The 13897-nt window shown below is 52.0% G+C and overlaps 4 protein-coding genes across 4 annotated transcripts; all 4 read left to right on the top strand.

The window, feature by feature from the left end:
- Window positions 1–2477: 2477 nt before the first annotated feature.
- Window positions 2478–3776, top strand: PV08_04883 (uncharacterized protein; the record flags this gene model as incomplete). Its single annotated transcript, XM_016379227.1, has 1 exon — window positions 2478–3776. The coding sequence occupies one exon, from the start codon at window positions 2478–2480 to the stop codon at window positions 3774–3776; it is 1299 nt and encodes a 432-aa protein (XP_016237904.1).
- Window positions 3777–6284: 2508 nt separating this feature from the next.
- On the top strand, window positions 6285–7373 carry PV08_04884 (uncharacterized protein; the record flags this gene model as incomplete). Its single annotated transcript, XM_016379228.1, has 2 exons — window positions 6285–7255; window positions 7310–7373. The coding sequence occupies 2 exons, from the start codon at window positions 6285–6287 to the stop codon at window positions 7371–7373; spliced, it is 1035 nt and encodes a 344-aa protein (XP_016237905.1).
- A 477-nt stretch (window positions 7374–7850) lies between these two features.
- Window positions 7851–10877, top strand: PV08_04885 (isoleucine-tRNA ligase; the record flags this gene model as incomplete). The annotated part of the gene is made up of 1 exon (XM_016379229.1): window positions 7851–10877. One exon carries the CDS (start codon window positions 7851–7853, stop codon window positions 10875–10877), a length of 3027 nt encoding a protein of 1008 aa, XP_016237906.1.
- Window positions 10878–12417: 1540 nt separating this feature from the next.
- PV08_04886 (uncharacterized protein) lies at window positions 12418–13517 on the top strand (the record flags this gene model as incomplete). The annotated part of the gene is made up of 5 exons (XM_016379230.1): window positions 12418–12542; window positions 12596–12662; window positions 12718–13205; window positions 13253–13340; window positions 13389–13517. 5 exons carry the CDS (start codon window positions 12418–12420, stop codon window positions 13515–13517), a joined length of 897 nt encoding a protein of 298 aa, XP_016237907.1.
- Between the last annotated feature and the right edge of the window lie 380 nt (window positions 13518–13897).

Consider the following 13897-nt stretch of genomic DNA (forward strand, 5'->3'; position numbering starts at 1 on the left):
CATTTGACTCCGGGACGGTGTCGGTCTTCGCATGTTTTCCAACCCGCTGCTTCCTGGCAAGCACCACGGAACATTGCGATTTGGAGCGGCTGCAATTACTGCAGGGCAATCCGTTTTGTAGTACGTCGCACTTGATTTTCTGGCTTCGGCAGGATAAGCAAGCTCGAGGGGCTCTCCTCTTGATCATCTCCAGGGTATAGGCGACTTCGCGGAACGAAGGATGCGACTGAGAGACCCCAGAAGCGTCTGACTTCCGTATAGTCGCTTCACCGGAGAGTTCGTTCGACAACCAGTTCTGCAGCAATTGTAGTTATCTGAGGACTTGGAAGAGGCTAACTAGTTAGTTAGTTAACTAACTAGTTAGTCTTGGAAACAGTGAATACTAACTAGCTTAGCCTAGACGCGCCTAACTTAGTGGATCAGTTCTCTCTTGCTCGTCAGCCATCAGCGAGATAGTCACACATAGTGCTCCGTTTGCAGATTCTATACCAAGGCAGAAGGTATTTTGCAAAAGTACATGGCTGAAGTTGGTGCGGAGAACGGCGGACTCAATAGCGTCTAGAGAAGGCGCCCAACCCGCCAAGAAGGAGATGGCTATTGTATTGTACCCAGATTACTCGGTACTGGAATCCGCACTTCTGGTAGTCCCGAAAAACCATCGTCTCAGTCCAATCGATACGTCCTTCCAATGACTCGCTGCGGCTACGAGCAGTTGCTGAAGCGACGATAACCTAGATATCAACAAAACGGCCTCAGAAGTAGCGCGAGGTTGACTGTTCTCTCCCGCAAGGATCGGGACGCATTTGCTTCTTATCGCGGTGGCGGGATGAGGCTGTTTTCAAGTGTGGCTTAATGTGGAATTGAATATTCGAGAACAGATCCCTCATTCGCTGTCCCCTGCCACACTGCCCACAAAATAGCATCTCCCCTGACACCCAAATCATCAAGGCTGTCTCGGACACCTAATGGGCATTCTTCAGCAAGCCCGGAGGCAGACCATGACAAGAAAGTGCCCACCGACAATTGATACTCACTAATTGACGGAGAGAAGGGAGGAGAGACTTCCGACGACTTCGAACGAGACGTCTGAAACAGATGGCGCGTTCTTCTTCGACTGAGACGGTGACCTTAAACTGGAGTCGTTGCTGAGGTTGATCTACCAGTGACATTATAATAACCGTGCTGGTGTCGGTCGCCGTCGTGGCTTGGACTGCTGTAATGTACTTGTACCCACCGACTCTCCATCCGGAACCAATTGAGCCGGATACGCCTATGTATTTCGCAGGAAAGTTGCTCAACCGCCGCAAGCTTTGGGTTGGAACTAGGGGCAGTGTATTCGGTAGTGCTTAAAATATCTCAAGCTGCCCGCAGGGTCAGGGGTTGTTTGATGTGAAGCTCTCTAAGCTCACGGTGTAGAGAAACGACGGTGCCCAGCTCCAAAAGATCTACAACGAGACCTTCACAGCTTGGTGCTGCTGAATACCCAACAAAGGTGCCACGATAATGTGTTGGTAATACGAATACGAGGGCTGCGTCCTCGTTCAACTCGAGTCTCCTCGTCAAGCACCCCTCCGTCAATCGAGCCGTCCTCTGCTGATGTGACAAATGCAATGGCTTCTTTGCAATGATGCTTCCTATCCTACAGCTTACTTTCCCACATCCGCGCAGTTGCCCGATCGCATCGATGTAGCTCAGCCCGACAAGGTTTTCCCAGTCACATGCGGAGCGAAAATCTGAAACCAAAATGTGTTCCACAATGAGTCGGGATATGAGACCAGCGTTACTGAGTGGGCAAAGCGACGATCAACTTCGTATTCGATTCCTATCTTGTCGATAGCGAGCTGCTATCTTTCGGCAAAAGGCTTGTCTGGAGCTCGGATGCTTGTTTTCCGTATCTACCTATCGCCTTGGGGGGGGAGGGGGGAGGGGGGGGGTCTGCGGAGAAACAGACTACACCTTTGGCAATCCCCATTTAGGGTACGGCTAGATCTGTAGAGGTGATGCCTGGGCCAACGAGGACTCATTCGTGGCGGTGAATAGCAAGTGCCTCCCACGATAAGAGTCTCAACTAAAGGTCCAAGGGAAGTGTTTGTTCCGTGGACTGAGGTTGGGGCAATATAGTCAAACGCCTGCACCTCGAAATCGGGCGCAGCCACCTTCTTTCCTGTCTCGAAAGGGAAGAGACTGAGCGCTGTGTGCTGAGCTCCGACTCTCTCGAATGAATCATCCAGGCTAAGTTAAGACACGGGGCGCGCGACCTAGACAGAAGTTGCGACAAGCATGATTCATCTTGAGCATCTACTGTGTATTCTAACAGCAATGGCTCGCCAGAGGACCACTTACTAGTTAGTGCTGTCGACTCATTATAACTGAGAGGTTCTCCTCGCGAGCTATGAAATCTTTGTGAGCTTCCACAAAGGTTGTGTTGACTTCCACTCCATCCACAGAGCCACGCAAACAGCATTCAAGGTGCAAACATGGCTGTTGTCCGACAAATCTTTTACCTGGCCATCGGCTATCTGGTTCTCATGGGGCCACTAATTAAAGCTTCTCCCATCAAAAGGTCGTCGCCAGTGCTGCCATCGCCTTTTATTCTCAACTTTCCAGTGGGCGCAAAAGGACCAAAGGCGCCGGTGGTGTTTCCCCTGTCCAACGGCTTCCCTAATATCGCCAACGGCACTACTGCATTCCAAGATTTGACCGTGCAAGCCCACGGCTCAGTATCAAATGCACCTCCCCCACCTTCTTTGGAGCCCGACGACCTTCTCAGTCTGAAGGTCATCCAGATCCAGGAACTGTTCGAAGTCTACTTCTTCACTCAGCTCCTCCTCAACATTACGAACGGCGTTTCTGGCTTCGAATTCAGTGACCATAAATTGAAGCGCGACATTATCCGAAAGCTCACGGTCGTCCAAGGGCAGGAGCAGTGGCATGCTCTCAATGCCGGCGGCGTCCTCGAACACTTCAATGTGCCTCAAATCCAACCCTGTGTTTTCAAAACCCCCGTCACGAACTTCGCCGGGGCAATCGAGCTCGCCGCTAACTTCACCGCAGTGGTGCTCGGCACGGTGCAAGATGTTATGGTCCGACTCGGGCAAAACGGTGATTCGGCCGTCATCCGCGGCGTGGCCTCCGTGGTCGGCCAGGAAGGCGAGCAACAAGGCTTCTATCGTACTTTAATCAACGACCTCGTCCCATCCGAGTCGCCGTTCTTGACCCAATCGACCCGGGAGTTTGCGTACTCGGCACTTCAACAAAACTTCATCGTGGCAGGAAGCTGCCCTAACGCCAACACCATTGACGTCCCCATCTTCGGCGCGTTGAATGTCCTGACTGAAAACATCCAACCTGTCGATCAGACGCTCACCTTTAGCATAGAGAGCGGCTCCACGGCGGGTCTTAGTTTGGTCTACATCAACCAGCAGAACCTCCCACTCGTAGAACCAATCAACTCCACGGGTACAAAGAACGGCGTGACGACTTTCACTGCCAATTTCCCTTTCAACGCGAAGTCCTTGGACGGTCTTACGATCGCGGCTGTGGTCAATTCGACGGGACCCTTTGGAGATGCCAACGACGTCGCCGGCCATACTGTGTTTGGCCCTGGCTTGATCTACCCAGGAGGGCGGGACGACAAGCCTCCTCGGTTGTCTTTTCAAGGCGTGTCAGATTCAACTGTCGTTGGCACTACATCAGGGGCCGCACCCCTTTGGCGCCCAACATGTCGATACGCATTGTATGCCAGTGTAATGCTTTTGTTGATCACCTTAATGTAGACAGTACTGTATAGGTAGTAATTAGGACATAGATAAAGTTGAGCTGAATATAAACAGTCGTCAAGGTCCGTCCGGAGAGAATCAAGGTCTCAAGTTCTCGTGTCTTTTCTCTCTGGCCCCTTGGAAATCCCTCGGCAGCCTCTCTAAGAGTCGGAGACATCGAGCTGCCAAGCCTCGGTACAAGGTTCCCCCGGTCTCATATGGCGCAAGGACAATAACATCTTTGGTTGCAAGGCGGTGACAGCGACAGTGACTCAGAGGGGGGCCTCTTTGGCGGGAACTGCAACAACGGCATGCGGCAAGGACGATGAAATGATATTCCGGTACTGATCGCGACGAGCTTGCCGTATCCAGCATGGAAATGCCCTATCCTCACAACATCCCAACCCAACGACGCTCATGTGATGTACTATGTGAAGGTGTGTGGGATCGCCCGGTATCCTTAAAGGGGTCCCATCGTCGAAAGTTGACGAAAATGTTGGTATTGGAAAATAAAGAGGAAGAAAGAAGGATCCAAGTGCTCAGGGAGCAGCAGAAGGTGAGTCGAGAAATGAGGCAAAGCGGCGAGCAGCGAAGTAGAAAAACGGGAAGAGGGCAGCAAGGATTTTCGTCAGGCTACCTGAGTACGGAGGATGAACGGGTGTTTAACTCGGAGAACATCATCACCGAAAGCTGTCATTCATCCTCTTCACTCTTCTCGCCAAGTCCACGTCCGTTGGAGGCTTGACAACCTTACTCGCATTCGTGGAACATGTCTTTCTTGTGCATGAGCTTGAAGGGACGTTGACGGCATTTTTAGAATATGTCAACTTCTCTCAACCGAGAAGACCTCGAGGCCTGACATCCACGATTCGCACCTGACTCGAGTGAAACATACGAGAAAGACAGAGGAAGCAAGACGTGAATTTCGTCCGAGAGGTCCTCGCCCAGAGCTTGAGGCAAACTCCTCCGTATGTGGTACGTAGTATCTGGAGTACACTAATAGTTTGTGACGGCCAGGTATGACTACTATGGGTAGCGGAGCCGCATGAGAAGGCCAGGCGGAAATAGATCCTGAGCTGGAGACCACTTTAGTGCCCATAAAGGTGTCCTTCCGTGGTAGCATTGGGACCGAAGTGGCCTGACTGATAAGGTTCCACATGTTATTGTCTCCAAATACACAGGACATCTCAAGCTTGATGTGCGAAGTCTCAGTAGCTGAACGCATGTGAGGAAGGCACAAGAGCTTAGAGCATAAAGAACCCGTCTGATGACCCTCATCCCATCGCTACCTTCCACTGTACCTGTCAAAATGGCTTGGTGGCAACAGGAACGCCGCCAGAATACAAAGCCTTGTCGCAAAATCGGAACGTGTGCCCAATAGGTTCCTTGCGCGTTCGTAGATTGAATCGTTCAGTGGGAAGGACCGTTGCCTCGAATGTTGGCAGATGCCATTGGTTACCGGAAGTGAAGGACAACCCGGAGAGTGGCTGGAGGTCGGAAGCCTTGAGAAACGTTGTCTTGACTGGTCGACCTCTGTCAGTGACTGCGGACCTGGGTATGACTGTATGTCGTATAAACATGTCTACCAATATTGGAGGGACGTGGTACTCGTGGCGATCATGGACTTCATGGTAACAACCAGGTTTTCGGAAAGAGGCACAGATATCATCACTTTCTCCCAGCAATATGTTGGGTCAGGTGGCTTGCCGCTGTTCTGGTTCGGATCCTTGTTTCCATTCAAATTCTCCCATTGTTAGCGTATGCAGGCATAGATAGGAAAAAGGGGCTTACTCTGTCGACACATAGGGCATAACCCCTTCGCGGAGTCTTGCTGGATCCATGTCAAGAGGCAGTGCTGAATCTTGTAAGCTTCCGACAGCCGGGCAGATTCCGGAGTCATATACACACCATGTGGAATGAGTGGCCACATTTCCCCATCAACAAGGTACAATCGTCGCCTGGAAACTTGCATGTTGGGCAAGTCCCATCAAATTGCACACGACAAATGCCACAGACTTCATCTTCTGGCATATCCCATCGCCAGGTGGCGACGGCGTGCCATTTCTTTATCTTGACCTTCATCCTAAGTAGTGTCCAAGGGCAGGATAGGATTGACTTGGCCTTTTGGCAAAAGATTCATCAAGGTGGCTGGTGTTTGTCAACCAAATGTTGACGCGACGCAGGCCAGCGGCAACAAATGGGGACTAAGCGACTAAGTGACTGAACTGGCTTAGTGAACCAAAGAAGAAATATAGCCGAGCTACGAATCTGGTGAGGAGGATTGCGACAGTCAAAAAGGTGGAGTAATGGTGAGAGCAGCCGTACCAAGGTCGGCATAGATATGGACAACTGATCATAAATCACACTCAGGATTTCTAACTTCTGCTACCGGCGGCATTTTCTCTGCTCACTCATTCAGCCCACAGTTTCGCGGGCAACTTGTCTGCAGCCTCCTACTAGGCTCTTCTTGTTGTAGCAGTTCCAGTACCCCTGCAGCATGAAGTGATAAGCTATCACAGCTTCACCATGGTCACAAGCATCCTCGCGCGGCCTCTATGGCGGCAGCAGGCCCCTCTCCTCCGAGTCGGCACTCTACACCAGAAATCCTTCATCTTTCAGCGGCAACCCTTTTCCTCCTACTTTGTCACCCCCAAAGAAGTCAACGAGGCACTTAGTAAGAATGCTCCCACAGCTATATCTACGGATCCGAAAGTCGTCCCGATCTGTGCAGCCTGGTTCATGCCGAACGACCCTGAGAAGAGGACCGGCCTTGAGGTTTTCAAGAAGAAGAGAATACCGACAGCGAGGTTCTTTGACATTGACGAGATAAAGGACAAGGAGTCTGAGTATCCGCACATGCTCCCTACATGTGACGAATTTGCCGATGCTATGTCCAAGCTCGGTGTCAGGAAGCATGATGAGCTGGTCATCTACGACACTGAAGAGCTAGGATTGTTCTCGGCGCCTCGAGTTGCGTGGACGATGCGCGTCTTTGGTCACCCAAAGGTCCACGTACTCAACAATTTCCGTCTCTGGGTCAAGGAAGGCTATCCTGTCGAGACTGGACCACCTCAGGTTCCGAACATCACTAAATACCCAGTGCCCAGCTACAACACCGATATGGTTGTAAAGTTCGCCGAAATGAAGACGATTGGCTACGATTATGGAAAAGAAGGCGCCGAGGAGATCCAGATTTTAGACGCCCGGTCAAAGGGCAGATGGGAAGGGACTGACCCAGAGCCTCGACCTGGTCTCAAGTCAGGACATATGCCAGGCTCCACAAGCCTCCCGTTCAATGAGCTCCTTGACCCGGAAACAAAGGCATTACTTCCTAAAGAAGAATTGATCAAAATCTTCGAAGCTAAGGACATTGATTCCAAGAAGCCGATCATCACCAGCTGTGGCACCGGAGTCACTGCAGCCATCATTGAAGCTGCTCTCAAGGAGGCGGACTTTGGAACAGAGAATGACCGAAGGCTCTATGATGGCAGCTGGACGTGAGCATCCCCCCCACCTCGATTCCGCTCGGTTTACAAACTAATGTTGTTCAGGGAATGGGCCTTGCGCGTCTCGCCAACGAGTGGCCTCATCCAATCCAGCAAGACTTCAAAATGAGGCAGCGGCAGAGTGCTATTCGTATCTTTTCGAGGAGGTATTGAGCTTCTTCGTGCAACGAGTTCGTTACCGTATTCGACCGTGCGGTTGCTTGGGACTTGTATTGTTAGCGACGGCGTAACGGGGTTGATTTGCTCTCAGTCCATGATGAAATAGCTTAAGATCGTTCCAAAGTCCACTTCTCTCCTCCAGTCATGCCGTACAACTTCCATAGCAGCTTGTATCTCGTGTTCGAAAATGTTCATCCACTCCCTCCTGGAGATAGACACGGTAGAAATCCGATTGGCGGAGCGAGCTCGTTCCTCCGCACGAAATGGTCAAGCTCTGGCTGCAGCGCCTGAGAATTAAGTATCCATGCTCAATCCTTGACTCAAGTCTCGAGCGCAAAGCCATTCTCTTACCCGCGTCGGCCGCGTTTCCAAGGCTCTCGCAGCTTCCCGACTCTGTTTTAGTGACTCTGGTCGATGTCTCGGGGACATGACCCAAGTAGCTAAAGATGCGGCCAGATTTCTGAAGAGCACTCTACGCCTGCCTTCGTCGACATTTCCACCTCGACCTCGTCCTGCGGACATCGCCAAATACCTTCCAAAATGCACAGATGAGCTCTATGCCTGGCAGCGCCGCGAGAGGCCTGCTTCCAACACGTTCGTGCTGCACGATGGACCGCCCTATGCGAACGGCGATCTGCATGTCGGACACGCGCTCAACAAGATCATAAAGGATATAATCTGTCGGTCCCGGCTGGCAGAGGGCAAAAGAATAGACTATGTTCCTGGATGGGACTGCCATGGCCTGCCGATTGAGCTCAAAGCGCTGGAGCACCATGGCTGGGCGCGGGGACAAGGTGTTGATCCAGTGGCGATACGCAAAGCGGCGCGCAAGTTTGCCTACAAGACGGTTGAAAGGCAGATGGCCGGATTTCGGTCCTGGGGCGTGATGGGCGACTGGGGGAACCACTGGCTGACAATGCAGAAAGACTTCGAGCTGAGACAGCTGTCTGTCTTCCAGACGATGGCAGAGCATGGCTTGATCTATCGCAAGAACAAACCCGTCTACTGGTCGCCGTCGTCTGGAACGGCTCTCGCGGAGGCAGAGCTCGAGTATCAGGAAGACCATGTGTCCAATGCCGCTCTAGTCAAGTTCCAGTTGAATGGGGGAATTGGTTCTGTGGTTGAGCCCGTTTACGCATTGGTCTGGACCACCACCCCTTGGACCCTACCGGCAAACCAAGCCATCGCGATTCACTCAGGACTACAGTACTCCCTGGTCAGGTTGGGCCGGCATGGTTTGGTAATAGTAGCCCGGTCAAGGTTACCATATCTCGAAGAAACAACTGGAGAACAGGCTGAAATTGTGATGGAGGACATCCCTACGGGTGAAGTCCTGCAAAGCACTTACTCTGGCATTCAACAGCTAGCAACTGGCCCGGAAACGAGACCGATCATACACGCAGACTTTGTCTCTGCTGACAGTGGCACTGGCCTTGTTCATTGCGCACCAGGTCATGGTATGGAAGATTACGAGGCCTTGCAACCTCTGATCAAAAGCGGCATCGTATCTGTAAAAGCACCGGTCGACAATAGCGGCCGCTTCGACGATAGTGCGTCTCCGAGTAATCCCAGCATGCTTGCAGGAAAGTATGTCTTTAAGGAAGGGAACCAGGCCGTACTGGAAATGTTGAAAACAGAGAATCTTCTCGTGCACCAGCACAGCTACAAGCACAAGTACCCCATTGACTGGAGGACCAAGGAGCCTGTCATCATTCGTGCAACTGCACAATGGTTTGCCGATATTTCCAAGATCCGAGCCGACACCCTGAGCGCTCTGGACAGTGTGAAATTCTTGCCTGAAACGGGAAGAAGTCGCCTTCGGAGTTTCGTCGAGAACAGAAGCGAGTGGTGCATATCTCGTCAGCGTGCTTGGGGAGTGCCTATTCCTGCAATCTACCACAAAGTCACGGGCGAGGCGGTTCTGACACCAGAAAGCGTCACACACATCACCAATGTTATCAACGAACGGGGTATCGACGCCTGGTGGTCGGACGCACCCGATGACCCAGCGTGGATTAGCCCTAGCCTTGCATCCGACACCTCAGGCTTCGTCCGTGGCACGGACACGATGGACGTTTGGTTCGACAGTGGCACCAGCTGGATGTATATGCTCAAAGATCAAGACGATTCCCAGCCTCAGTCCAGACCGCTAGCTGATGTGTACGTCGAAGGCACCGATCAGCACCGAGGCTGGTTCCAGTCAAGCTTGCTCACCAACATTTCCTATCAGAAGTCTATACATCCGGATGCTTCTTCGTCCTACGCGCCGTTCCGCATCCTCGCCACGCATGGTTTCACGCTCGATGCACACGGGAAAAAGATGAGCAAGTCTCTCGGCAATGTGATTGCACCCGACCAGATCATCACTGGCATCGAGCCAGTTCTTAAGCCAACAGCTGCAAAGAAGCAGAAACGAGAGAACCACCCCCTGGGACCGGATGCACTGCGGTTGTGGGTGGCCAGTAGTGAATGGACGAAAGATGTGGTCATCAGCGAGAAGGTGGTTTCAGCGGTGCACAACGCACTTGACAAGTACCGGCTTACCTTCAAGATGTTGTTAGGCATGCTGGCAGACTTTGACCCGTCTATGGCAGTTTCTTACGATCAGATGTCACGACTCGACCAGATCGCCATGCACCATTTATACTCTGCAAGCACGGCAGTGCGAAGGGCATTCAGCGATTTGGAATTTCATAAGGCGGAATCCAGCATCTATCGCTGGGTTGCGATGGACTTGTCGAGTTTCTACTTTGAGGCGATCAAGGATACAATTTATTGCGACAAGCCGAACAGCGAGCGGAGATTAAGCGCCCAGACAGCTCTGCATCATATTTTCTGTCAGTTGCAAGAAATGTTAAGTCCGATCACTCCGTTGCTCGTCGAGGAGACTTGGGCATATTCCCCAGAAGCGTACAAGACAGGTGTGCAGCATCCACTGAAAAGGGTATGGGAGAATCTACCGTCAACGTGGTATGATCCACGTCTTCAGAGGACGCTCCCATCACTCATGGCCATCAAATCAAGTGTGAACGGGGCGCAAGAAGCCGCCAGAACGAGCAAACTGATGGGACAGTCATTAGCGTCAGATGTCACGCTCTACCTCTCAAGCGCCGTGGACGTGTCCAGCATTCCGGAGGAGACATGGAAGGAGATTTTGGTTGTGTCCGGGTTTCACATCTGTAGAGATGGGGAGCAACCCGGGAATGTGGAGGATCTGAATATGCAGGATGGGAGCGCATGGGCAAGGGCAAGTGAGATTGTTTCGACTGGTGGAGAGAAGCTGGGGGTTGCTCTTGTTCAGAGCCCTCAAAAGGACAAATGCTCAAGATGTTGGAAGTATGTGGTGGAATCCGAGGAGCCAGCAACAACGTCGGACTCAGCTGAGTTGGAGACCATGGGAGAGCCTCCTCTTTGTGAACGATGTACAGATGCTGTTGCTGCATTTCGCAAATGAGGCGACTGGACGGATCGAATGCAGATACCCTTGTGTCAATGTACCAATAGTATTATTACTGTGTATAGTTAGCTTGTACATCCTCTCTCCAATGTCTAGAAAAATTTGTGCCACTACCAAGAGTTTCCGTTTGTCATGGTACGAGGGGGATTGACATGGAGCGTTGCACTTCTGGGATGGTCGATCTTCGCGCCACAGAAGCAGGACAATCTCTGCTGGTCATGGGATTTTGACGTGAAGTGAGAAACACCAGGGATGAGTTCGATGTGTGGGGGAATGTGGCTGAACTTGTTAGCAAGTAACGAGGCTCCAATCGACAAACTTCTTGCTCGGGCTGGTGCGTCGTTCGATGGTGGTCGTATGGGAGATCAACGAGTGGTGATGATCAAGATCTGAGGACAAGAGCCATCGGATTCTGATACTCGTCCACGCAGTCCGTAATGTCTGGCTCCACGGTTATGTCTCAGCCATGGAATCTGATGCTCGACTTCTTGGTCTTTCGACGTCATGAAACGATGCATTCTGGATAGCTTGGGAGTCTAGCCTCCCGCGGTCGTTTGTGTTTGGGAGAGCATCATGCAGCTAGCCGTTGCTGGGGCTTGTACATCAAAGTCAATAGCTGCGGTGTGATGCGAGGAGTTACTTCATACCTGAGTACGGAGTCTGTTACTCGTATCCTGGCGAATCAACCACACTGAGGTCGTTCTCGTGGCCGAACCTGGTGTGATTGTTGGAGGAGATGATCGTACTGCGCGCGTGCGGTGGGTGCGCAGTTGGGGTTGAGGGGAGCAGCAGCAGCAAGGTACTGTACGAGCTCTCCCGGGTGCCACTAGAGGTACCCAGGTAGGTACCTAGGTATACTTTTGGTGGCGCGGTGGGAGTATCATAGGCGGGGCTGGACCTTGCTAACCCCCTAAGGTATAGGGAGTCAGCTGGGCGTGGCTGGTGCAGCAAGCACCGCTCTTGAATGGCCCGTTCGAAGAGTTTCGCCCCCTGGTCGATATAGCGCTGCCCCGCATCATGCAGAACTTTGACCTCATCGACAGTTTGCAATGTTTTTGCCCTTGGATACGGAGTTGCAGGCCAGTAAGTCACAGCCAGTCAGACGTCAATCGGCGGGTTCTAAATGCGCGAGAACAAGACACGGATGATGGGATGATGGGATGATGGATGATGATGGCCTCTGCCTGCATGAGCTCACCAGCCAACAGGCCGTCACAAACCAGACTGCTCCTCCTCCTCCTCCTCCTCCTCCTCCTCCTCCTCCTCCTCCGCCTGCCTTTTCGTCATCGTCACCTGTACTCGTATGCCTGCCATCGTCTCCTCAAATAGACCACCAGCGCCTTCCCAAAGCACTGACTCGTTCCTGGTCATCTTGTACTCTCGTATCTTTTGACTGCTGCCTTCTGACTTCTCTTCCTATTTTCGACCTTCATCTCAGCCAAGTCACACATCCCTCGACAGCGTTGACTCTTTCTACTTTACGCTCTGCACAAGTTGTGAACCAGTTCTCTCTGCCCTCTCTCGACTCGCCCTCAACATGCTTGTGCATCCAGACATGCTCACGGCGTTGACTCCCACCTCTTCGGTGGCTCCCCTTCCAACAGTCATCCCAAACCCCGTCATCACGGTCGAGGCCGGTGATGTCGGCAGGAGAACTCTCTGGTAGGTCTTCTCGACGCTGTCAACGAATCCAGCCACTGACAGACGCTCTTCAGGGTTGTTGTCGTCCTTATGGGCCTCTCCTCTCTTGCCTTCTATGGCATGGCTTTCCGTGTGCCTGTGGTATGTGAAGCCATGCCTGCGCCAAGCGAGCAGCCTCTTGCTGACAGACTCGTAGCAAAAACGCCTCTTCCATATCCTCACTTCATTCATCACCACCTTTGCCTTTCTCTCCTACTTTGCCATGGCTACCGGTGACGGTGTCAGCTACAATACCTATACCGAGACCATTCACCACAAGAAGGTCCCAAATACCTACCAGCCCTACCAGAGAGAGATCTACTATGCACGCTACATTGATTGGGCCATCACAACTCCTCTCCTCTTGCTCGACTTGTCCCTTCTTGCTGGTCTGAGTGGTGCCAACATCTTGGTTGCAGTTGTTGCCGATGTCATAATGGTGTTGACGGGATTGTTCGCTTCATTCGGCAGCAAGAGCAGCCAGACCTGGGGATGGTATGCCTGGGCCTGCATTGCCTACCTCGTGGTCGTCTACCAATTGGCCTTCAATGGGCGCACGGCGGTTGCCAACAAGGACAGCAAGACCAAGGCCTTCTACGCTTCTATTGCCGGTTTCACCCTTATTCTGTGGACCATTTACCCAATGTGAGTGATATGGCATGACGATGGTGCATTTGCTGACATCCACGCAGCGTTTGGGCTCTGTCTGAGGGCAGTCACGTCATCAACGTGAACCAGGAAATCATTGCCTACGCCGTTCTAGACGTGCTTGCCAAACCGGTATGAGTTATCTTCAATCGTACTGGATTTTTGACTGATTCGGTTTAGGTCTTTGGTTTCTGGCTCTTGTTCACCCATGATGGCATGGCGAGCACTTCTCCATCTCTTGAGGGCTTCTGGTCTCAAGGCTTTGGCAGCCAGGGAACTCTGCGAGTGGGTGACGATGATGAAGCATAAGTGCATCTACTGATCTTGTTCAGGTTGGTGATGACGACTAAACTGCTCATCTTACTCGTAATTACCAATGACTGTCGATCAGAAGATTGACGTGATTGAAGTATCCGCAACGGGGAAAAGGCAGGGGAATGGGGGAATGACAGGTGTGGCTTTTGTGGTGGTACTGAGGAACAACTCCATGATAGCGACGATATGCTCATGTTGCACGACCAACGGCTTTTTACATTTATCATGACAGGGGGTTACCAATGAGAGACGGTCTGCATTCTGGTGTTTGCGAGCTTTTGAGGGTTCGTCAGGCTCTACCGACCAATTGTACATCAACATCCTTTCGTTAAGGCATGATGGGAAAGGGCGTCAAGGTTGTTTGACCCAAATAT

This window comes from Exophiala spinifera (assembly GCF_000836115.1).
Source record: "Exophiala spinifera strain CBS 89968 unplaced genomic scaffold supercont1.3, whole genome shotgun sequence".
Lineage (NCBI taxonomy): Eukaryota > Fungi > Ascomycota > Eurotiomycetes > Chaetothyriales > Herpotrichiellaceae > Exophiala > Exophiala spinifera.